This window comes from Sphaeramia orbicularis, chromosome 17 (genome assembly GCF_902148855.1).
Source record: "Sphaeramia orbicularis chromosome 17, fSphaOr1.1, whole genome shotgun sequence".
Taxonomy (NCBI): Eukaryota; Metazoa; Chordata; class Actinopteri; order Kurtiformes; family Apogonidae; genus Sphaeramia; species Sphaeramia orbicularis.
This window is the reverse complement of record NC_043973.1, coordinates 3,812,187-3,837,411: the sequence shown is the minus strand read 5'-3', so window position 1 is coordinate 3,837,411 and position 25,225 is coordinate 3,812,187. Positions and strand designations below refer to the sequence as shown.

Genomic DNA, 25,225 nt, shown 5'->3' with positions numbered 1-25,225 from the left:
GGGTAAACCAATGCAGATCTCATAGTCACGGATGGAAGGCTGGTCGGTTTACCAGGGCAGAGACGGAGAGATGTGAACGAAATCAGACAGGATCGGAACCGACAAGTCAGGCAAGAACAGGGCGCTGGAGAGTCAGCCACACCTTCATTTTGTCTTTGATGTGTTCTAATTGTACGCATAGTAGACTTTGTATGGGAAGCTGCATCACCTCATTAAAAGTACGAGCGGCCATGGTAGAGATGGTAGAGCAGGTTGTCCAATAACCGAAGGGTTGGAGGTTCGAATCCCACTCTGTCCTAGTCCTGTACTGTTGTGTCCTTGGGCAAGACACTGCAACTCCAGTGCTGCAACTCACACTACTGCATGAATGCATATGAACGGTGGTGGTCGGAGGGGCTGTAGGCATGAATTGGCAGCCACGCTTCCATCAGTCTGCCCCAGGGCAGCTGTGGATACAGATGTAGTTTACCACCACCAGAGGCAGAATGTGTGAGAGAATGAATAATGGAATAATGAATCCACTGTATGCGCTTTGAGTATGCATTCATAGAAAAGTGCTATGTAAATCCAATCCATTATTATTATTAAAGAAAAAGTATGTGAACATAGTATATCACAGATAACTACAGGAAAAAATGACTTCCATTGAATCTGTGACAATCCTCTGTTAAGGCCTGGTTACATTTACATACAAAAACAACTAGGTTGTGGTTAGAAAAAAATGTATTGCAAAGGCTAAAGTAAAAAATGTTTTGAGTTGTAGTTACTGAAGGAAAACATACGGACATTGTTTAAACATGACAACATTTACTTTCAGTTTGAAATAATACATGAACACTGGTCACATATTTGTTATTCCATCATATCCAGCCTGGCCTCCTCCCACCAAGAAACTTCTATTTATTGAATAAAATATATTTTTTGTCCTGACAACCTGCCTGACTGTAGCAGTTAAATGATTGCGTAAAGTTCAGGAGACCATCAAAGGAGTCATTCATGAGTTCACTGATACTTAAGTACAATACTTTTAACATAACTTTGCAAACATTAACTGTTTTAACCCTGTAAAGCCTGAAACATTAAATCATTGACAGAAAATTCCAGTTCTGTGAAACTGGAGCCTTTATTGGTCCTTCTGAACAACCCCAAAAAACTTTTTTCAAATATTAATTTCTATGTATGAGTTTCAATTTTGTATCATATTTGATACATTGAGTCTCAATGCTCAAATATTATTATTTTTGAAACAAAAACATAATATAACTCAAACATGTCTAACAAATTGATAATTACTTTTCAAAATTGTTCTTCCTCTTTCCTCATTAATGACAGTCTTGTAGTGTGACTGGAAAGGGATCTGGTGAACGAATTGCATGTATTGCAGGAAAAAAAAAAAGTCACACTGATCATGTAGAAAGCTTCAAAAGTCATGTATCAAATATGATACGTTTAGTGTTATAGGGTTAATTTTTTGTACTGCATTATATGGTCTATCAACAAACCTACCAATAATTAGTGTGTTTATACATTTCCTGAATTTGTCACGATCAAACACATTTATTCTTCTCCAGTTCTACCCTCTTCTTCACTTTCTAACTCAAAAATCCAGAATGATGATGGCCAAAATGCAAAAATCGAGGAAGTGGTCTGTAAAATAATATATAATATGATAGGCTTTGTCCACCTTTTATGTATGTGTATGGGTTTCATTAGATTTGAACTTTGTGTTTTTGCTGGTTGGCACATGTCAGGTAGGTTCATGTCTGAAAACAGCTGTGTGTTGCACTGGAAATGGGAAATGGTAGTGAGAGTGGTCAGGCTGTACCATAGGTTACACTTAATTTTTAACCTAATAAACTGTAATCAAACAAAAAGGGCTGAAATGCTGCACAGAGCTGAGGGCAATTATCACAGTGTGGATGATGGGAATGATCTGTGTCTGTGGGTGCCTCTCTTTTATCTACCATGACTTTTCATCCTGTCAGATCTCAATTTTAGGCAGAAAGCCTTGTTTTTTTGTTAAGAATGTATAGCGTTTCATGTTATAATTTTTCAGCCTGTCTGTGATTAATGTAGAACATTAATTATTTTGTTTAGGCTTAGTGTGATAGTCCTTATGTAGGTTGTTTACATTATTGTTGCAATCAGTATTTTGAAAAACTGTCCAAGCTTTGTCAAATTTGTGTCTGTCCAAATTTGCTCAGCTGTCTTCTCCAGTCTCAGTAGACATAAAATCCCTCCCTCTGCACACTCCTACCTGACTGAGAGGCCTCTCTGTTCTGTTTCCTGACAGCGGCTCAGCCTGTGGTCCACCCCTTCTTGCTCTCGTACTGCCTGCCCAAACCCATCCCGACACCACGGGTTCTTCAAAGTACCTTCCCCTTCATCTCCGCCCCTTCACATCCCGGGGCCGACCTGAGAGAGCTGGACTCGGGCCTTCTTCCACCTCTGGCCTCGGCTCTCCATGTGAGCTCACATGGCTGGCCACATAGGAACGCTGCAGGGTGGGATCTGAACCACATCAGTCAAAGTCTGTTTGGTGGTGGAGCAAAGCACACTCAAAGTCAAGGAGAAGAGAGGAGAGTGGGAGGTGATGAACAGATGGGGAAGTTGGAATGAAAAGGATCAACAAACCCAAACAGATGGACTGCATTCCCTCAAATATACACTATTTTCTGGTTTTGAAGCTTATTGTAAAGTAGTTTATTATCATTATTCCCTGCCTGTAGTTCAAAATACAGACTTTATATTTATTGAGTTGTTTTGTTGGATAGAAAAATAAAAAAAACCCTGCTTCTCATCTGTCAGAACTTCATTCATGTGAAGAATTGCACTAGTAAACAATTAACAACATGGCACTTGGTGTTTAAGCAAATAAAGCTTACATTATTCAGCTGTTTGTCTTGCATTCTACCCCCAACTTTGCGCCTCATAAAAATAACAAGAGTCTCATAAATGATGCATTCACACAGACAAATTTTCGTGAAAGAAAAAGCCGTTCAGCATCAGGACCAGACGATGGAGGCTGCAGTTACCACTCCGCATGTACAGGTGGCAGTAATGAGTTTAAAGACACGGAAGAGCCAGAGCCGAGGAAAAGAAATGAAGAGGTCTTACTCTGTTGACGGTTTCAGGCACCATAGATATGTTTACTAAAACTATTTTCTTACGGATTATCATGCTGAATTCATTATTATTATTATTATTTTTTGCATTTGTGCACCTTTTTGGCAGGTGATTTTTCCCCTTTAAACACATTATAGTTACATCTATTTTTCCTGTTGAATTAGACTCGGTTGTTATTTGTACTCTATTTTGCTTATTACACGCAGTTAAATTACGGTTACGATTTTCTTGCAGTGACACAGCACAGAGTTTTCATATGTTTGCAATTTCTGACTTAAAGCCAACATTGCAATAATTCCTCTCTAATCATTCAAAGGACTGCGTGTACGTGTTTCCATATTTCCGAGGAGAGTGACTCTACGGAGTGGCTCCTCTGTCATTTTCACCATCTTTGGTTGAAGTGTCATTTTCGCGCCGAATATTCCAAGTGTTTAGTCACTCGCGGGAGTTGTTTCTGTGTGTAGACATCAGACCTGTGCATTAAACACACTATTAACTCTTGATTTAACGGCAGGTGAACAGTAACTTTGACAACATGCAGCGTAGTATCGCGTAAGTACAAGAATCAGAAGTATGGGAAGTATTTTCGATTAGCTTTGGTACATGTACTGTGTGAAGTTAGCCTTAGGACTCCTCTGACACTGGTGTGTGTGTGTGTGTGTGTGTGTGGTAAAGTAGCCACTGGAGAAGGGTCACACATGTGTTTAGGAGTTTTCATGTACTCCAGAGTGGCCAGGGTCTGCCTGAATTACAGTGGAATCATTAATCCGGCTGTACATTAGCATTAGCATAAGTTATTTTGCGTAGTTTGTTTGGATGTGATGATTTCTTGCCTGTTTGCCTCATCAGAGCATATCAGCTAGGTGCAGCAAACATGTATTCATCTGAGATTAAAATGTGTCATGTACATATACAGCTGTCTGAGTGCTAAACAGCTTTTAGAAAAAAACGACACTGTATTAACCTGTGAGTTGTAGTCAGCCCAATACAACCCGTGTTTCTTTTTTTTATATGTTATCTAAGTTAAAGTTTAAAGATGGCACTCAGTAGTTGAGCTAACTTGGCCTGTTCAATAACCATGTAAGCATAAGTGTAGTCATTTTTAGAGCTGCAACCGATTAATCGACTCAAAGTGATTAAAAAAAAAAAAATCAACTACAATTCTCCTGAATCAAAGCTTTGTTTCCTTCATTTCTCTGCTGTTAAACATTGGTTCCACTGTTGTGTTTCACACGGACGCTTATTGTGACGCACAAAGAAGCTTCAATTCAGGAAAACTGCAATAGAATATCTCCCTTCAATCCATTCGAGTCGATTAATCGAATCAGGAATTTTTGCATTGGCTTCAAGCACCTAATCGATTAATCGGTTGCAGTTCTAGTCATTTTGATGGAAAGAAATATCTTAATTATTCATAAAATACTCTTTCTCACTCTGATTTTTCCCCCTCTCTTCAGATCCTTTTTTCAGCCCAAGAGCAAGGACAAAGAGGTTCAGAAGAAAACTGCAGAGGAGCCAGTGAAAAAGTGAGAATTAGTTTTGGCCTAAAATACAAAAAGGAATGAATGCAGTTATATGGAGTGAGAGGTTAACAATACTTTAACTATATACATTATTTCCTCTTTTATTTCAAAATGGTGACACTCATGAGCTTAAGTACTTGTTTGTAATCATCGGAACACTGTGTTAAATGGAAAAACTAAGAATTTCTTGTGACAAATATCACTTACTATATCAGATTGTGTTAAAATATCACTAGTAAGCCATCACAGGCTGTATGGTGTGATTTAAATTAGGGCTGATTTTGATCATTTCATATCCAGATAACAATACAAATCACCATATATCCAATTTCCTGTAAATTAAAAAAAACATGGGGCAGGGGCACTGGTGTGGTTGTTTTCACACCTGCAAGTTTGTGCTGGGGAGGGTGGGAGGTCCTGGCATTGGACAAGACCACATGGAGAGGCCCATTTCTCATTAAACCCTGAGTTACATACTTGCTAAATAAAATGTACTTTTGCTTCTTTCTCTTCTTCTCTGTAGCACATTTGCATGAAATTTCAATTAAGGGTGAAATGAAATATCAAGTGTTAATTTATGAAATATGAAACTGTAAATAGACAACACTTTTCAGCTAAACATCAAGACTGATTGTCCATGCTTCCATTGTGTTAGAAAACCTATACTCTTCCCTTTTTCTTTTTTTGTTCATATCATGTGCTAACTTGCCTTATGGACTTTTGTCTATTTTTCACATTTATTTAATATTCAGTCTGGATGGATGCCAGCAACTTGTAGAAATCTGGAACAAATCTGCTTATCGATGCATCACATATTACCCAATGTAATGACTGTGGTGCTCTAATTTGTCCCACAGTTTTATAATGAACTAAAAATGTTTTTGCACTCTAATGTTATGTTTTGCACCGTTGCTTCGGCAAAGCATTTTTGTAAATCAGACTTTGTGCAGATTGGAGGCTAGAAGCTGAATCAACAGCTCAGAGGGTTGCTATAATTCTTCACTGTCTGAGATTTTCATTTTGTCTTTATTATTGTAGCAACAAAACATGCTACACATAGTCTACAGGCACAGGTTTGTTTGTGAGCAAATTAAACCCTTTTACTTTGAACAGTTGCTAAAGAATCACTATGAGATTGATGGGAAGATATAAACAGATTTTGTGCCTATAGAGTTTGTATTTTCACATGTTCTATAGTGTCATTTAGCTGAGCCCCGTCTTCAGTATCATACATTCCAGTAGATCAGAGGTGTGTGTTGCTCAGTAAAACTTAATGTGGCCAGTAGTTATCAAGAGAAACTGTGGAAACAGATGACAACTGAGCTGCTTTGATGATTGTGTTCATTATCTTTTGACTGCCACATCTTTTAAAGTGTTTTAAAATGTCTCTTTAATAGACTTGTCTTTATGTGATGACCTTTTCATCATTGCTTTGACCTTTTTTATGACTCCTGACTAAATTTTATGTCTTGTATGTTTTTTTATTGCTTCTTCTATTGACTTTATCCTTTAAATACTTAATTTAGGTCTTGGAGCTTCTGCTTTTGAATAGTCGTATAAATGAAGATTATGGCTTTATTCATTTGAATTGCATGCACAGTTTTTTTTTACACAGTCTGTTTGTTGCCAGGCCGGTCAAGAGCCCCCTTAAGGTGCAGAATGGTGTCCATGAAGCTGACTCGCCTGTCAAGAAAGTTGTGAAGCGTGCCCGTCAGATCCTGGACAGTGATGATGACGAGGTACCAGTGGTCAAGGAGCAAGTCGCCACAAAGGGACGAGACAAAGAAAAGGTAAGAACATCCTCACTTTGCCTTAATTAATCACCAGGGCTTCTTTGAATCTATGTGTTCAATGCATGCTGCAGAATGACATCTGACAAAAGACAAAGACAAGTTGGATGTTAATTTTTACTCTCAGACATACTTTTTAAAGAGCATCTCATCTTTCAGTACAGCTGTATTACCAGTAGCCTGCATATGCCTTCTTTGGTGTAAAAGTGGCTGAAACACTGTGTAGCTTATAATCAGCTGTTCTAAATCCACATTGTAACATTCACGAGCTAAATCTAATAAGACTGTTAGAGCTCCTGTAGGCGTATCAGTGTCTATTGTTTATTCAAGGGTGAGAAAACACTGCTGCACAAAAGCACAGTAATTGTATGGTGAATCACAATGTTGAATGCATTTGTCAATAAGGCACATAATGAAAAGACCTGATTATCGGCTTTGGCTGTCACTCAGCCACCTGCTGTTTGACAAGTACGGCTCTTACCCTCCCTGTTCATTTTGCTTGTCATATATTTGAAATAAAGTGTTTGTTCATCTTTTTTTCTTTACCGTGACTTGCCTGCAAGTACTTTCATGAAGTTGCATTACCGGTTTCTATTTCTGTGACATGGAGCTGTCCAATGTAATTGTTGTCATCATGTTCTCAAAGCAGCTCTACAAAGGCTGCAGCCAGATGATTATCCTCATTGATTTATGTGTTAATATTTAAGCAGGAATGTTAAGACCCAAAACGGCAATGCCAGAAAACACCACATCCAGGTCCACCATACTGAGCATTTCAGACCGGTCAAGACAGGCCACTTTGGACTTGGTAGCCAATGTATCAAATATTTCCAATAATTTGTGATTTTAGATAAATTCATAATTTTTATCTCACCGGCTGATTGGCCATGAGCTATTGTGAGGGTGCTGTGTCCGGCGTCGTCTTCATCACTAGTAATTTCTTCAGATATCTGTGAAACTACTGGTCGGTTTCATTTCAAATGTTATATGTATCTTCCTAGCGACAATTTCTACAAAGTTTGTTCACAGTTTTGAGAAATTTTGCCTTTTGCATTTTTAAGAATTTTTGAAATATCAAAAATGGCCTTTACTTATAATGGTCCATATTTTGATGATTTCTAACATGGAAATTGTTAGAGATATCAGTGTAGTTACTAGTGTGCACTGATAGGAAGTCGTATATGGACTTTCATTTAATTAGTTGAGCTCTCCTCCAGTGAAAGTACCACCCACTTCTATTGGGAGACTGATCTCCTGCATGAAACCATAGAACCCTAACATAGAGAGAGAACCTGCCTGCCCCAGAGGGCAGGGGTATAACATAAATACTGGTATATCTATAAATATAAGCCACTTTTACACAGATCATGGAAAAAGGTGCACATTTTTGAAAAGTTTTTCAAAAGATTGAAAGTAAGACTGGACGGGGCTTTTGGTAAGGTCTGCTCACTTTTTCGGTTATTTCATTTGGTATTAAATCTCTATGGTCTGAAAAATGAGCTCCTCCTGCATTAAAATCATGGCTTGAATAAAAATAGGAGGCAGTCCTATTTCTATTCTAGTCATGATTTTAATGTAGGATGTAAATGGGGGCAACACAGTAAATATGTGCCTCCATTACCAAGATTGCAACAGAAACAGTCACGAATAAAGGATAAAACTGCGCTAGTCAGTCACACTCATCCTCCTGTTTGTTCATATTCACTAAAATGGATACGGATTTAACTTGAATATGTCAAAATATTAAATCGCTACACAATAAGCAAAAAACAACCAAATATTTTATCAGATGTGCCTTTCATTTAGACGGCAACAGCATTTTTGTTGGTTGATATCGCAGCAAAGTGAAACTACCTTCTAAAGTGGCTCCACTCTTGCGTCACCATCACCACAGTTTTGAAAACGCAAAACTGCGTTTTCTCGTTGTGTTGAGTTTATATCAGAGGCACGCACCAGTAGTTTTGTGATTCTGGCCATTTCTCAATATCAAGAACGCAGTGTACGGCCTTGTGAACTCGGCGAGTATGGTCTTGGTAAGAACGGTTCCAGAGAACGGACTTCCTAAGATTGCAAGTCTCTCTGTAATTAGGAATGAGGACATGGGTCATATCACATGACATATCTGGAAGGCTGCACCATTTTGAACTAACAATCTATCTGTTGCTCTGTCTCTCTCTCTGTCTCTTTCTCTCTCTCTCTCTCTGTATTTAAGGAAAATTTGGACACACCCTATGTTTTTAACTTTTACATTTATATACATTAAATTAATTGACTGCCATTTCTAAATGTTAAGAACACATTCAATTAAAAACAACCGACACGGTCCAAATTTAAGACACTTGACTTTTTGACATGATGGAGTAGTCCATAAGAACCCTGTATCACTGCAGTTTCAAACCTTCATGTTGGGGTGTGGCTGTGAACATGTTGGATTTCTGGAGACAAAAGGATTGAGAAAGTACCAACTACATTCTAAGTGTTGTAATAAAAGCTGTTAGGTGATCTCAGCTATTTAATAAAAATGAAGACTATCCTTCAGTTGTGTTCGGTAACAGAAATGTCAAGACCTGTACAAACTAGATTATGGCTGCCTGGGCTAATTAACAGGTCTGCTCACAGAATACATAATCCCATATAAAAAAATACTAACATCAGCTAATGCATCTTAATTACTGCATGTTATTGCAACTCTTTAAACACAACCACAGCAGAAGTGCCCATCAGTGAGGGAAAAATCTTGATAAATGAATGTAGCAGGCTGTAGATGTGTTTATTTGGGGTGTAAAGTTGGGCATTTTAACATAAGGCACAATGGGTACCCACTTGGATCCACTTTTGGAGCCTGCCCCTAGTGGGCAGTCAAGTAACCTCATATCTGTGGCGTTCCTATGGTAGCACTGGATTGAGTTCCTCTTCTTTTTTTTGTGGGTGTCATCCCAATCGTCAACAGGTGTCAGCATGGCTCTCAAATCTCAAAATGTTAAAACTACATAGAAATAGTGAGGAAATATAACTTTTATGTTTAGTTGTGTATCATGATTACATCAAATAATATATGATTGCATCAAATATTTGGCACTTCAATGCTCCCTTGTACTGTTTTTTTTGTACTTGGATATTAGTGTATGGAGTCATATCATTGCAAACTCCTGTTGTGGATTTTGGTACTGACTAATACTTGATTAATCAATTAAGAATAAATAAATGTGGAGCAGCCTTAGCACACTGGTTGTCTTGGAGTATTGAGACATTTCCAAAACGTCAGACTAGTTCAGAGCAGTGGTTGCCAGCCTGTCTTGTACTGTTGTGATCTGCCTCCTTAGACTTCTTACTTTCCCAGAAGCCCTCTCTAAACGATGTGCTTCATTGGACAACAGCTTTGTTTTCTCACTGCTATAGGAGAGGTGTAGACTATTGGAGGTTGTTTTTCAACACTTGCAGACATACTTTGCCTTGCAGGCTTTCTTGAGAATTTAGTGACCGTTGTTTGGAGCTGCATCATGTGTAGACTGTTAAAGTGTTTATTAAACCTGCCTTTCTATGCAAAGATCACTTGACATTAACATGCTGGAATGCCAGATTTGAACACACTAAACATATCCAGCAGATCCAGTCACTCTGGCTGCACTCAGTCAGGGTCAAGTTTATTTTTATAGCACAAAGTAACCAAAGTACTGTATGAAGATATAGGTAAAAATTTAAGATATGATAAAAACTAGTAAAAAATATATAGATGTGTAAGATACAGGGTGGGGAAGCAAAATTTACAATATTTTGAGGCAGGGATTGAAAGACAGTGTATGACCAATTAGTTTATTGAAAGTCATGAGAATTTATTTGCCACAAGAAAATTGACATAATAGAAAATGTTTTTATTCTATGTGTCCTTCTTTCTCAATAACTGCCTTCACACGCTTCCTGAAACTTGCGCAAGTGTTGCTCAAATATTCGGGTGACAACTTCTCCCATTCTTCTTTAATAGTATCTTCCAGACTTTCTGGTAATAGTTTTGCTCATAGTCATTCTCTTCTTTCCATTATAAACAGTCTTTATGGACACTCCAACTATTTTTGAAATCTCCTTTGGTGTGACGAGTGCATTCAGCAAATCACACACTCTTTGACGTTTGCTTTCCTGATTACTCATATGGGCAAAAGTTTCTGAAAAGGTATGGATAATAGTGTTAGCTATGATTATGACATCAATATATGTTTGGTTTCAAAACAATTGACGTAGTGCCTGCTGAGAAAAAACAACTAAATGTTCATTGTAAATTTTGCTTCCCCACCCTGTATACTGAAACTGATAAAAAAAAAACCAAATACACAATAATAGATATATAGCATCTAAAAACACAACCAGAAGATAAAACAAATAAAAGTCACACACTTGTATTTAAAGCCAGTGTAAATAGGTGTGTCTTTAAAAGAGATTTAAAATACTCAGTGCACTGTGCACATATGGTTGATATATTGGTGCATCCTTAGTTCTATGGCGTATTCCCTGTTTAGATATTTAAGTTCTACTGGCCAACAGTAAAAGGATCAGTTCACACCTGACATTAAAATGCATCCACTAATGTGTCTTGGGTTATCACTTCTGATCCTATCTGACTTCCCTCTTTGATGCACCAATAAACATAAATAGACAACAGATAAAGATCATCTATTGCTTCTAACATAATGAAAGCTTGTATTTCAAGTTGAGCAAGGTGGATGTGAAATGTCTTTATACAAATTAAATTCACTGTGAAATTTGGGTGGGATGTTTTCTTTATTGTTTTTCTAATTCCATAAGGTGACATGATTCAGTCGGTACACTTTGGAGGTCGTCTGGGGATGCTATGTCCACATTCTCTTAGCAGTCTGAACAGGATTTTGTCCTGGGATGGACGGAGGACTGCCCACTCATCTGACCAGCTCAGTGGACTGACAACAGTGTATTAAAGTTTTGCAGGAAAGGCGACTCACATGTGCACCCTTCTCTCAGAACAGTGGAACAGCGCTCCACAAATGTTTTTCTAAGGGGTAAATGGAATAGCCACAGTTTGCATTAGTCAGTAAGAAATCATGTGCATGTTTTAAGTGGGTAAAAGTTTCACTTGTCAGTTGAAAGGAGGAAGAGTTAAGCCGTGCTTCCACTACTTGGTACCGGCTTGGCTCGGCTTGGCTCGGCTCGGCTCGACTCAACCTTTTTGCGTTTCCATTATGCAGAAGTACCTGGAATCTGGTACCTGGTACTTTTTTTTTTTTTTAGTATCTTCTCAGCTGAGGTTCCAAAACAAGTGAAGAGATACTAAAATGTGACGTTTAAATGCTGCAGACCACTGATTGGTCAGAGAGTTGTCATTACGTCATCAATGTGTGGCCCGCCATTTTTAACAAATCAGATTTGGAAGTTGACAGTTAATATACCAGTAAGCTAAATACATCCATGGTGACAGCCCACCAAATGACACTGTGGTCAGTCAAGGAGGTTCAGACATTTCTGTCCTTGGTGGATGATGAAGAGATTCAGCGTGAGCTTGATGGGGGAACACAACAAGTGAGTTTATTGGCAACTCTCAGAGCAGACAACAGCATACGGTTACCAAAGGACCTTCATGCAATGCCGGGAGAAGCTATCCTGTCATGGACACAGCCTCCAGGAATAGTACCTGGTACTGAGTCTAGTTGAGCCGGTACCATGTAGTGGAAATGTGGCTTAAGAGTTTAAGAGAGGACGAAATTATCATATCAATGTGCAAAGTGTACTGATTTAGCCATGTCACCTTACACAATTAGAAATACGCAATTAAACATTCTATCCAAATTTCACAGTGAATTTAATTTGTATAAACACATTTAACATCCACCTTGCTCAACTTGAAATACAAGCTTTCATTATGTTAGAAGCAATGGATGATCTTTATCTGTTGTCTATTTATGTTTATTGGTGCATCGAACAGGGAAGTCAGATGGGATCAGAAGTGATAACCCAAGACACATTAGTGGATACATTTTAATGTCAGGTGTGAACTGATCCTTTTACTGCTGGCCAGTAGAACTTGAACATCTAAACAGGGTCTGAATATGCCATAAAACTAAGGATGCACCAATATATCAACCATGTGTGCACAGTGCATTGAGCATTTTAAATCTCTTTTAACACACTTAGTTACACAGGCTTTAACCCTGCGTTAGTCTGCTGGGGATTCCAAGCATGAGTAGACCCTGGGGTATTTACACACCCCTATACAAAAATGTTCATAGTGTTATTTTTATGTAAAATATAGTCACACTGCTAGTTCAGGATATATCCACAATCCCTGTTGAATAATTGGAATTGCTTGTAGCTGGTTGATATTGATAAGACATAATACAACACATAATAATAATAATAATAGCGTGCTTCAACACACTACCACAAGTAGCATTTTATTCCGTATTTATATTACAGAGTAGGTTACCGATACATGATATGTAATTATATCTACATATGAATTGTATGTAATTATATATAAATCATAAAAAAAAATACCTGTGTTAGTCTGGTGGGGTGACTGAACACCCCAGAAGGCCAAAGCGACGTCTACCTCCAAGGACAACTGAGCCCCAACTGCGCCACACTACATGTGATACACTGTTGTTGAGTTAGAAGAGTACTAGGAAGGAGAAAAGAAATAAGTTGCCAACTAGAAATTACGAGGACTTAAGCAAAATTGGGGTGACAAAACACCCCAGGGGACTAACGCAGGGTTAAGTAGAAGTGTGTGACTTTTATTTGTTTTATCCTCTGGTTGTGTTTTTAGATGCTATTTATCCTAATATTGTGTATCTGTTTTGATCAGTTTTAGTGTATCTTATATATCTAGATATTTTTTACTAGTTTTATCATATCTTGACTTTTTACCTATATTTTTGTTCAGCACTTTGAGCACTTTGTGTTCTTTTAAATGTGCTATATAAATAAACTTGGACTTGGATATCTCAACAGGGTCTCAGCAGGCCATAAAACTAGGGATGCACCAATATATCAGCCAATATTTGCTGATGTCGGCCAATATAAGTATGGGCATGCAGGATGTCTTTTCACCAAAGGCAGTAGCACATATTTATCTGTTGTTATATTAAAGGTTTTTTCCATCAATTTGTACATTTGAATCTGTGTTCATTCATAAATAAAGTGATGAAGGGTTGAAAGATGTTAAAGTAGTAACTATTTATAATCAAGATTTCTTTGTCCAGAAAAATACAAAGTTACAATGAAAAGTAACATCGGTATGGGCATGTGATTTTAAATGTCAAAAATAACCATGCATCCCTACATTAAACTGCTTTATGTTTTCTGGAAACAGGATGACGTGTTCAAGGCGGTGCCCACCCCTCTGTCTCCACCGCCTGTACCCACTACCCCGGCCACCCCTTCCACCCCTTCCACCCCGGCCACCCCGGCTCCCTCATCGTCACCGGGGACCCCTTCAACTCCAAGCTCCATCTCCCCCTCCGGGATCGTCAAACGCAAAACTGGTCAGTATCTGCTTTTCCTAAACCTTTTTCCCCCTGTAGGATTACTGCAGATCTTCACTTGTAACTTTTCTTTTAGCAGTTTATGAACTTTGACACCAGCTGAGGATTGATAGTTCTTTTCCCTCCAGCTACTTTAGCTGATTACTTGTTAGCAGGAGCCTAATGACTTTAAATACTCATTATTTCACTGCGAGGAGAAAACAATGCATTCATCACAAACAAAATGCATCAGAAGTTTGCTCACTGGAAAAGGCCAAATACAATTTCCAGCCTCTTATTTTGAACTTTAAATCACAAGATATGATTTAAAAAAAAAAAAAAAGTATATCTCATCTGCGGACACACACTGAAGTCACACCATTATTTTTCTGCACATAGTAGAATTGTGATAATAACTAATATTCCTGCTGCATTCTCTTGTGATGTTGCTTCTGCTGACTGCGCACCAATGGAAGCAGCAGAGCAAGGCGTCTTATTATTGGAGCTGATTGTCAGTATTTGATTTGTTTTTTTGTTTTTTTAAGCATGTAAATGTCGTGATTATATTTCACATGGCAGCTTCAAGGGAAGAGTGAAAGGGAGCTGCTTTGATGTTTTGTTTCTTCCATATATATTCATTGTGTGTTAAATCTAGATCAGATGTATGTGTATGCAGGGAATCGAAATGGATTTAACATTAAACAGAATGTGTGAGTAATTGAAAGTGGAGCTTTGTGCTCTGCATATGTAGGAGTTTAAACGGAGAATATAAGCTACTTAGAAGTACAGTTTTGTGGTATTGCAGCTTTGTTCTCGTTTGGGAAGCACCTCCTTTCCTCACTTTGATTCCTCCACCCTACTTTTGCAGTAAAAAAGCAGCTCGTCCTCTTTTCATCATCCCATTCTCTGTGTGTTTGATGACTGCAGTGTTTGCTTTCAGCAGTGGTGCGTTGCCACAGTAAGAACCCCTACACCACCACTGGAGAAAACATCACATTAAAGCTCTAATTTGAGCAGAAATTGCATTCTTAATGTCTTGGGTTAATGCCGTCATTATCTGAAGGGAAAACATCAGCAGTGTTACCTGTCCTACAACCTTAACAAGGACTGAAACGGATGCATATGGAACCAAAAATCAAAATGACCCTCAAGCGCCACAGCTGCATAAAATTACAGAGAAAATGACACTGGAACACTAAGCTGCTGTGCTGCATAATATCTTTCAGGATGAAATTAGTGTTTTCATTAACAAAGTATGTATCTGAGATTCACTTCTTTCTTTTCATTGCCCTATATCTGCAGTAAGAGAGCAGACGCGTCCTGTTTTTCATCTCCACATTCACTTTTTGTTTGATCATGGCATGATTTCAACTGGGATGTCTCTCACTTTTTTATTCTTTTCCTCTTCTTTTTAATTTAATGCCCATCCTGGCGTGAGTAGCAAGGAAGATGTTCCCCAAGAGGAAACTGAATGAGAGCATAAGCAGCAGCGAGAGTCAGAAAGATGAGGCCGAGGCCAAGGAGGAGCAGGGTCAGCAAAACAAACGACCCCGTGTGGAGAGCACCGCCGGCAGTGGAGGTAAGAAGACCTCACCTCTGGTGTGAATGGGCTTCCTCTGGGCAAGGAGATAATTAGAGTGGATCCAGGTCTGCAAAGTTTGGAAGTTGCATAAGCACTTGGGCTACAGGAGGAAAGAGGAAGTACAGCTGCAACATGTAGAGTTAGTTATTACTGATTAGGGTAGTTTAGATTTTGGAACAAAACACAGTTTCAGAATTTCTGTTAGAGCTGCCTTTCAAAACTTAGGGTCACGATCCAAAATGGGTTGTGGAGCTGTTTTCATTGGGTTACCAGCTGTGCGTGTGTTCTGAGGAATATATTTCTTGACCTCAGTGAAGCCATTGGAAATACGGAGGAGAGGCCTCAGTCACAAAAGATGCAACAACCTGAAAATGACATAGTAGATGTTCCATAAATAGAAAGAAAGACATCTAAGGTAAAAGATGTAAGAAAATGACAACATGTACAAGCAGTGCCCGGTACAACAAACCCCGCCCCTCACACGTATTGTATCTTATTTTGGCATCGATCCAGCTGATGTCATCATGTCTATGCGTGTGCTGATGTCAGCATAGACAGACAAATATTGGCCATTATAAGTAAATGGTCTACTTTTCCCAAAATGTAATCACATCTATTCGAGGTCACTGGTAATCTATATACCTAGTTTGGTCTGAATTCAACCAATAGTTTTGCTGCTAAAGTGTTAACAAACAAATAAACAAACCGAACCAAAAGCAATACCCCTTGCCTCCCCTTCGGGGGTGGGGTAATAAAAGAAAAGATGTAATGAGATGGAAGCAATTAAAAATTACAACAAATATGTAATGAAACAAAAACAAAATTATGTAAAAGATGCAACAATGTGTGAATTTTGTTTTGATTTGAATTGATAAAGCACTTTGTGACTCTGTCTGTGAAAAGTGCTCTATAAATAAAATTTACTTACTTACTTACTTAAAAGACCAGTGTTTTCCCCTAGGTTTACAGGTTAGGGTGGGGTGGGGGGATTCATCAGAACACATGACCTTTTTCCATTGAAACACAGTCCAATCTTTGTTTTTTAGCAAGCTATATACTCAGCTACTCACTGCATCAGTTAAAGGGTTAAAGAACTAAAATATTAATCACTGCGGTAAATATCCAAGGGAACTTTTTGCATAGTTTATTCTACTTGGTGACTTCTTTGTTTTGGCTGGGTAGTGTATTTCAGGATTCTGATTGTGTTACTGTTGCTGTGTTGGAGGTTGAACAACAAGTAATTCTTCCCTATAAAAGGTTCGGCTGATAATATTAATATTATATACTTACATTAGCCAGTGTCCTCTTCAGTTTTAGCAGTGAGGGCAGTGTTATGCTCTGGGGTTGCTTCAGTTTGTCAGGTCTAGGTTTGGCAATGTTATGTGTCCATAAAATGACACAAATAAATGTTGTGACATGTCATACGCTTATTGAAACAATACCATGGCAAATCCAAACCATAATCAAAGCTACAGGCAGCCATGAAATATTAGTGTGGGAGTGTTTTTTTGGCCAGGCTGGGTATATAACTGTCTGTTTCTCCCTGGCAGTAGTGTTAAAGGAGGTGTTATCCACAAATATAACCCCGTGTGTAACATCCATAAGTGCTGTTAGGACATAAATGTAGCTATTTTATGCCGATGCCGTATCACTTATCATATTGCTTTGTTTTATTATTTTTTTTCAGAGGCCATCTACGTACTTGTGGCTTGAACGAAAACAAACATACTGCTCTGTAAGAGTGTGGCTGTTTTTGTCAAGTTTTGAATTTTACCATTGGTGAGGATTTTGAAAAGAGTTGCTGTACACTTGAATGATGTGTAGGAGAAAGTTTAAACTTAAAAATAATGGTCTAATACCCCTGCACACTGTCCGCTTGCTGTTAGACAGACAAAAATTACATTAGATATTCATAGGTCAAGGTTACAAACACAGATCATTGGTTTGCACAGTTTCAAAGTTAACTCTGGAGTTCTGCAGTTTTTTTTATTGTTACTTTACTTGACTTGTGAGCACTGTGTAAGGCAGAAATGGAGGAACAGGGTGTGTAAAAAAAACATAAAACAAAACTGGGTGTGTAATATTCCGGCATGCATAAAAGCAGCGCGCGTGGAGTAATGTATTGTCACATCCTGTTTTACACAAATTGAACAACTTAGAACTTTGAACATTTATTCAACTATGGACACATACACAAATGGTCAAAAATAGTTTAGAAATAAATAATGAAAATAATGCAATAATAGGGGAAAATAATAAAATTCTAGTCACTTTTCAGGGACTAGAATTTAAAAAATTGATATAAGATGGAGATGACTAAGTGTAAAAGTTATATTAGTTAGATTATACATCTCTCAATTGGTCCATGTGATGCACTTTTCCACCAATAGAAATGCGGTGATATGTTTTGTTTCTTGCAAGCAGGAAGTGCTTGCAAGAAATTCACTTAGAAGCCTGTTTTTACTGTCTCTACCTGCACCGAACAGACCAAACGTAATGACACTACCACAGAAATATTCAGTTTAAATTGTTTCTCATGACTTTAGTTTTCCATATGCTTTGCTTTGCTTTGCTTAGGCTTCGTTGCCTAATAGTACATAATACATATTTTGTCGTGATGTGCATTGTGGGAAGTGGAGGCTCGTGCTGCTGCACAACCATATGATACAAACACGACGCGGAAATGGCTGGAGGGAAGTGGAGCTTTGCCTGGCAGCGGCAGCTGCAAGAAACATGACGTGGAAACAGCTGGAACTCCACTTCCCACAATGCATGTCACGACAAAATTCCGAAGATGCCCAAGTTACCTCTCGGCTATGTTTGTAAACGCATGGTTTCTTTATGGTGGATGGCACTTAGAAATTGTTAACTGTGAGGTCAGGTGTGTAATCATAGAGTTACAGATTTGTGATACTTCGGCTATGACTGGGGTTTTACAGATTTGATGAAAAATTGGTGACAAAAGTCTCCCGCACCTTTAAATAGTAACAGCAAGCAGCACAAACAGGAACATCTGATGCGTTGAATGAAACCTGGTGTAAAACATCAGAACAATGGAATGAATAATATTAATATTCTAATATATCTGCGAGCCAGATCCTCTATGTCTGCTCATCACAGCATCTTGAGGAGTACTGATGGGTTCCTCCTGTCAACCCCATTTTTTGTTATATCCTACTGGATGGCTCTTTTATCCCTCTGCTGTGGCTCCCTGTGGCTTTGGAACATTAATAATGAGTATTTAATTTGGATTTTTAAAATTTGAATAATTAGTTTTTTAAATGTAATTCTAAATGTGAAGATTATGACGATATTAGGAGTTACAGGTATTATCTCCTGTTGCACAACAAAGTCCGGTCGCTGTCCAGAGAGGAGGTGCTGAAGCGCTTTATTGTGGGTCTGGAGGAGGTTAAAAGAGGTCGTCCAGAACACGCCAAATACGTCTACATATGTCAACATGCATTGGAGATAAGTTCAATATAAGTTACGCATAGGATCAAAACACATTATGCATAGGTTAGAAATTAGTCTTGGATGCACTAGACATTATTTCAACATATTTTGACATATGGGGCTGGAACAGATTAATGGTATTTCATTTGATTTCAGTGGGGAAAATTGATTTGATACACGAGCAAATTGAGTTACGAGCTTGATTACAGAAAGAAATAAACTTGTCAGTTAAGGTACCACTGTATTACCTCTTTGGTTTAAAGAGGCTGTTTTTCCCTGAGATTTTAGTTTTTCTCGCTGTACATACTTCACATGTTTCCAGATGGGATCTGAATACAGAGACTGACAAATGCATATGTGGTCAATGACCATACAGTGACCACTAATCACCACTGGTCATTATAACTTCACTAAACCAACAAAACTAATGTTGACCTAGGACTTTTACACAGGTCTGTGAATCAAACGATTGCAATTTTTAATCAGATTAATCACAGGGCTGCTGTGGATTAATCATGTTTAAATATCATTCATTTTTAATCAATATGACCTGCTGTTTTTAGTGTCTTCCATCTTTATGGGTTGGTTCTGCTGCCTGTCACTACCGGATCAACTGCCCATTTGCGCATGCATGACGGTAACTCTACTTGGACAAACTGCCTGAAATGCATTGACAGAGACGTTCAGAGTCATTCTGTGCTGCAGATGGATTAATTGTGTTTAAATTTTTAATCAGATTAATCATGATGATGGATTAATTTGCGTTAATGCATTCATTTTGACAGCCCTAAATAAGTAAATAAATAAATAAAATTTTATAGATATAGCTATATAGATGATTTCTTGCCTGCTATTTGTATTCTATTTGCACAGAGCAACTGTTCCACACAGTAATTCCCCCTGAGATTAATAAAGTATTCTGATTCTGGTTAGTCAGCTAAACCCTGTGCCTTCACCCTAATCTGTTTGTCCACCTTTTGACATGAGGTCTCAGTCTGGGGGAAATTAGAGAAGATAATAAGCGTGCAGTAGTGAGCAGCAACATGTTAATATTCTCCTTCCCCCCAGCTGTAAACCTGGTGTTTTTTGTAAGCGATGCAGGTACCAAGTACAGCAGACAGGGAAATAGCTCCTCTCTTCTGTGAAAATTGTCTTTTAAAATACCAAAAGTGAGTGCAGGTTTCAACAGTCCACTTGGTCTTTAACTTGTTGATAAGAAAATTAAAGTTTTATATCTGGCTCCTCACCCAGACAGTCTGATGACCCCGGCCCTGTCTGTTGGGATTCTGTTCCATACAAGTTTGTCAATAGTAATTTCTCTCTCACCTGGTGCTCGGTTGAAAAGGAAACCTCAAAAAGTATAACCCGCGGCATTTACTGAAAAAGGCTGTCATGCTGAAAACTGTCTTCAAACATGGGCTTGGAAAAAATTCGGGTCACCTGCTGGCATTTATCTCTTCAGTGACTCCTCTCCTCTGTGTCTTGCCCTTTTGTAGGGAACGCCGATGAACCCATGGAAGTAGGAGCAAAGGAAGAAGGCGAGGAAAAGGCAGTGACCGGGGCCAAGCGGCCAGATGAGGAGGTGGAGAGCGAGAAGAAAGACACAGTCAAGAAGGAGGTGGAGAGAAAGAGCTCTGATGAGAGAGGAAAGAAAGCTGAGGGGGCGGAAAAGAAAAATGAGGCGAAAGAGGAGGCAGATGATGAGAAAGGGCCTGCCGTCACCGAGGAGGAAGAGGTGGATGAAAAGGACACACGGAAGGAAGAAGGGAGCCCTAAAAGTCAAACCGTGAAAAAGCAAAAAGAAGCAAAAGAGCAGAAAGATAAGGAGCCGGCCAAAAAAGCTCCCATCAGCAGTTTCTTTGGTGAGGAGGAATTTGCATAGCTCTGTGCTTGCACAAAAAAAAAAAAAAAAAAAATAGGTGTCCGTAAATGTGCACAAGCTTTTACCAGTGGGAAAGACAGAAAAAAATGTTGCTTCGGCCCAACACGTGCTCCACCCTCACCTTCCTTTTTTTCCTTCGAATAGCTCCCAGAAAAGCTGCGGTGAAGACGGAGAAAACGGAGAAAATCGACGACGAGAAAAAACCGACGAGTGCAGAGAGGAAGAGTTCGGCCGAGGACAAGAAAGGGTAAGGCCGAGTTCTCCAGGAAACAGCCGACGTTTAGCGCCGTCATGAGGCTGGACGGCCCACCTGTCAGTCTGCGTTTTATACTGTTTATGTGTTTATGACTGTTTATCCGTCTGCTTACATGTTACTTAAACAGCTTTTCTGGCAGAAGCTTGGCTCTGTGTGGTAGCGTCTTAGACACAGTGAGCCCTTCAGGCATACTGCTGACCTTTGACCTCTTTGAAGTGCAGCCAGGGCTTCTTTTTTTTAATCAAACTGCATATTTTTTGTTTGTTTTGTTGACTATATTGTTACGGATCGGTACGGATCGGTATTCAACACATTTGTTTTTTATTAGATTCAAGACCTTTGTTTGTAACAGGACAGTTGTTTCTGGCGCAGTAGCAATTAAAACAACAACAATGACAATAATAAGGCGAGACACAAGATGACTGTCACATCAAAATTGGCAGTGCAATAAAAACACTTCAATAAAATGTAAACTAATGCTAATGCTACCTGTGCTGTGCAGAGGATCGAGGATAGAGATGGCTGATGGTATGAAGGAGAATCTAGATGTGTTGGGTTTGTCTGATGTTTGTCTGAGATGGGAACCAGAGGGCAGGAACTTGCATTCAGAGTGCAGAGAGTGAACGCTGTCAGACATGATGGACGTTGCCTTCTCTGACACCTTGTTATTGTACAGTTCTGAAAGAGATTTTTGTCGAGTACCAATGATTTTACTGCAGACTTTTATTGTCCTGGTTAATGAGTTAACTGAGTCAAACCAGCAAAAAAAAAGAAAATGTGACCATGAACTCAATAAAAGATCTGTAAAACATAGTCATCTGAGACCTGTCAACCTGGAACTGAAACTTGAAACCTTTTTCCAATGGAGCAATTCACGATTCATTCATGAAATTTGAATCACACAGTGGTGTTTACTTAATTGGGGATTTTGTGTTTTTCCTGTAATATGAGACCATAAGGTTTCAGGTTATCGTCTATTTGCCCTTATCAGTGTTGAAAGGATATTAAAAACTATTGGCGTCATTAGAGCTTGACTGGTAGTGGCCAGTGGATAATCTAATACTACACTTCTCATTGAATTACTGACATTGTAGGGGTAATATTTATTAAATTATATATTTAAACATTAGTTCAGTTTGAGATCGATCGAGTAGCTCCTTCGACTTAGATGGTTAGATCAGTAATTATCTAGTTTTTAATGAAGGAAAGACTTGATTTTCACCAATGTCATATTTTATTTTCTGGTGTGATATCTGCTGATTACTCACCCTCTAGGAGGGCGGGGGTGTAATAATTAGGGGTGTAAGAAAATATCTGTTCTGCAGGTATTTATTCAAATGCAGATATTGTGGAGGGTCCTTTTTAGTTTTTTTGGTTTTTCTTTTTTGTTTATATTTTATTTACTATTTAACACTCTTTTATTAAATAATGTTAGTTCTTTTGTTGGGATTGCACAAAAATAATGTTATGATGTTAGTTATGAACTAATAGAATCTGAACATTTTAACAGGATCTTAAACTGTAATGTCTGTAAAACAGATTTTAAGTTTTAACAGGAACATTTTGTGATATAGCATTAGATCCTGTTCTGATCAAATAAAAACGTGTTTAATATTTGTGCTTATTTCTGGTATAATTCAATTCTTTCAGGAAATCTTTAAAAAACCCCAACAAAATCAATAAAAAATTGCCTTTTCAACAGTACCATGATATATCGTGATATATCGTTTCTTCATTCCAGTTTTGTGATTTGTATCATATCACCAGATTCTTGCCAATACACACCCCTAATAATAATACATATACCTATATATATTCCCTCTCTCCGTCTGTTTTTGTCCGTCCCATTTCTGGAGCACTAGTCACTCGATTCTTGTCAAATTTCACACACATTCTTCAAATGTGCCCTTCTCTCAATTTTTTCATTATTTACAAATTTTTGAAAATTTTTCAAAAGATTGAAAGTTAAGACTCAAAATGAATCCCTGGACTGGCAGGGTATCAGTGAGCAGGAGGGGCAGGGTGTAGAGCAACCAGGTGGGGGTATTGGTAAACTCTGCTTACTCTTTCACTTGTGTAGATTATTAATTCGTTGGTCAAAGGTAAAAGGTACAGCTAGAGCTCAAGAATTCCAAGGTCAGGAGATCATACAACTGTGTTTTAGGATAAATAATGATATTGTCCAAAAGGCCAAATGTTAAAACAACATTTTCGTGGGGCTGCACATGTGACAACACAGTATTCTGATCACTGTAGACCACATTATGGTTTAAGGCCTACTTATTTGACTATCAGGGAATGCAGTCAGTACTGATTGTTTTGAAATGTGTATTTTTTCCAACTCGAAACTGTAGAGTGGAAAAGCTTCAAAGTTTGTTTTTTTTTTTAATTTAGTGATGTTAATTTTGCATATAATACACAGTGCCTGTCTGTTCTGCGTTACATTGCTTACCCCCCACCGACCTTTAAATTGCAGCCTTAGGTGGATTGGTACTCACCATTCATTAACTCTGCAGTTGTAATTATAAGCATTAAAGCAGATGTCACACCTATTACTGCACATCTCAACTGTGTGGGTGTAAGAATGTGATAAAATAATTCTGGTGGTCAAAGGTCAAGATCCCTGTGACCTCATGTGGCCATCCTAATGAACCTGATGTTCAGAAATGCCTTGAGGGAGTGTCTTCAAATGTGGTACAAACATTCATTTGGACCCAAGGGTGAAGTGAAAATCTGCAGACGCAGAAGTCACTCCTGTCTCCACACTTCTGTGTTGTTACAGCTGTCATGGACAGAAATGTGGAGAAAATGCAAGAAGTGAGATGACCACACAGTAATTATCAATGCATGTTCCTTTTTGTCTTGCATTGCAAATTTTCTCAACTAATTTAATAATTAATGAACTGGAGCTCATGTAGAAAGCCTCTGTGTGTAGGGATTTTTAATCGAAGGACGAATGTAAAATATAGAGTTGGTGCAAAGGCCTAAAGGGGCAATAAATAGGTCATAAAGAGTTCTATGTTTAATTTAGTGATCCTTTCCTGTCACTGTGAAATCATAATCTGCAAGAATTGTGTTTGTGGCTTTGGTTCAACACCCCACTGCTGTCTGATGCTGCTTTTCTGCTGACAGTACAAATACAGCTTCTTTTTTTTTTTTTTGTCTTTCTACTGTGAGAGCAGAGACTGTGCTTTTAGCACCACATTCGTTGAGGCTCCAGTCTAGACTAGGGTTGTAACAATTACGGTATAATGATAAACCGCGGTAAAATTGCAGACTGTTACTATTACCGTTTAAATTGTAATTATCATGATAACCGTGTTTGATTACCGCAATTTTAGGGGAAAAAACCCTATTATTCCCTATACCCTATTATTAATTATTCCAGTAGATTATCTCAGGAGAGTCACACGATGTTCAGGTCTCATCTATGCTATGCTTTTATGCCAAATATTTGAGTATAGTTTTAATTTATTACAATTTTAATTTTATATACCTAATATTTGGAACCAATATTCACTTTTAAAGTCTTTGAAAAGGTTTGTTAAGCATCTTTGTGTTATTTATACAATAAAGTATATACATTTTTCCAATCGAATTTTATATATTTTTTTTATGTTTTCTGGCCTTTTGTGTCAATATAGTAGGTTAAAGTGAAAAAATAATAGGCAGATGATATAGATGACGTTGTGCTAAAAAAAAGATACCAAACATGGGTATAGTAAACATTTGTTTATATAGTATATAAAGGTAAAATCAAAAATACTGAAAAACGGCCAAAATAGACCCAGATAATATTTAGTTAATATTTAATATTAACAGTATAGTTAACAGTTAATATTTGAATGTTTCTGCCAACAGAAAGTGCATTGTGCCAATTTTTTTATTTTTTTTTATTTTATATTTTTAAATATAACTTGGTTAAATTATTTCAGTGTTTGTATAAGTACTTTTTGAACATTTTGAGCACAATTTCAATAATACTGCGATAATACTGATAACCATGATAATTTTGGTCACAATAACTATGATATGACATTTTTATATCGTTACATCCCTAGTCTAGACAAAACAATCTAGCCTAGGGTTTCTCAATGGCAGTGGTACCAACAGGAGGGTGATGATG

General features: G+C 38.1%; 2 protein-coding genes across 3 annotated transcripts in view; both read left to right on the top strand.

Annotated features, from left to right (window-relative positions):
* LOC115436828 (transcriptional regulator Erg) overlaps positions 1-2,619 on the top strand; it is a 45,969-nt gene extending 43,350 nt beyond the window's left edge. The window contains exon 5 of the mRNA XM_030159785.1: positions 2,294-2,619. Coding sequence (XP_030015645.1) covers positions 2,294-2,619 — 326 coding nt within the window. The remainder of the gene's footprint in view (positions 1-2,293) is intronic.
* Positions 2,620-3,530: 911 nt separating this feature from the next.
* The window catches only part of lig1 (ligase I, DNA, ATP-dependent), a 130,535-nt gene continuing 108,840 nt past the window's right edge, over positions 3,531-25,225 (top strand). Inside the window, exons 1-7 of one of the 2 annotated variants that reach the window (XM_030161210.1) lie at positions 3,531-3,678; positions 4,584-4,652; positions 6,280-6,439; positions 13,776-13,947; positions 15,368-15,505; positions 20,458-20,823; positions 20,988-21,090. In XM_030161210.1, coding sequence (XP_030017070.1) covers positions 3,662-3,678; positions 4,584-4,652; positions 6,280-6,439; positions 13,776-13,947; positions 15,368-15,505; positions 20,458-20,823; positions 20,988-21,090 — 1,025 coding nt within the window. In that variant the 5' untranslated portion in view covers positions 3,531-3,661. Of the gene's footprint in view, positions 3,679-4,583; positions 4,653-6,279; positions 6,440-13,769; positions 13,948-15,367; positions 15,506-20,457; positions 20,824-20,987; positions 21,091-25,225 lie in introns of both variants that reach the window. The other variant, XM_030161209.1, reaches the window with a different exon arrangement.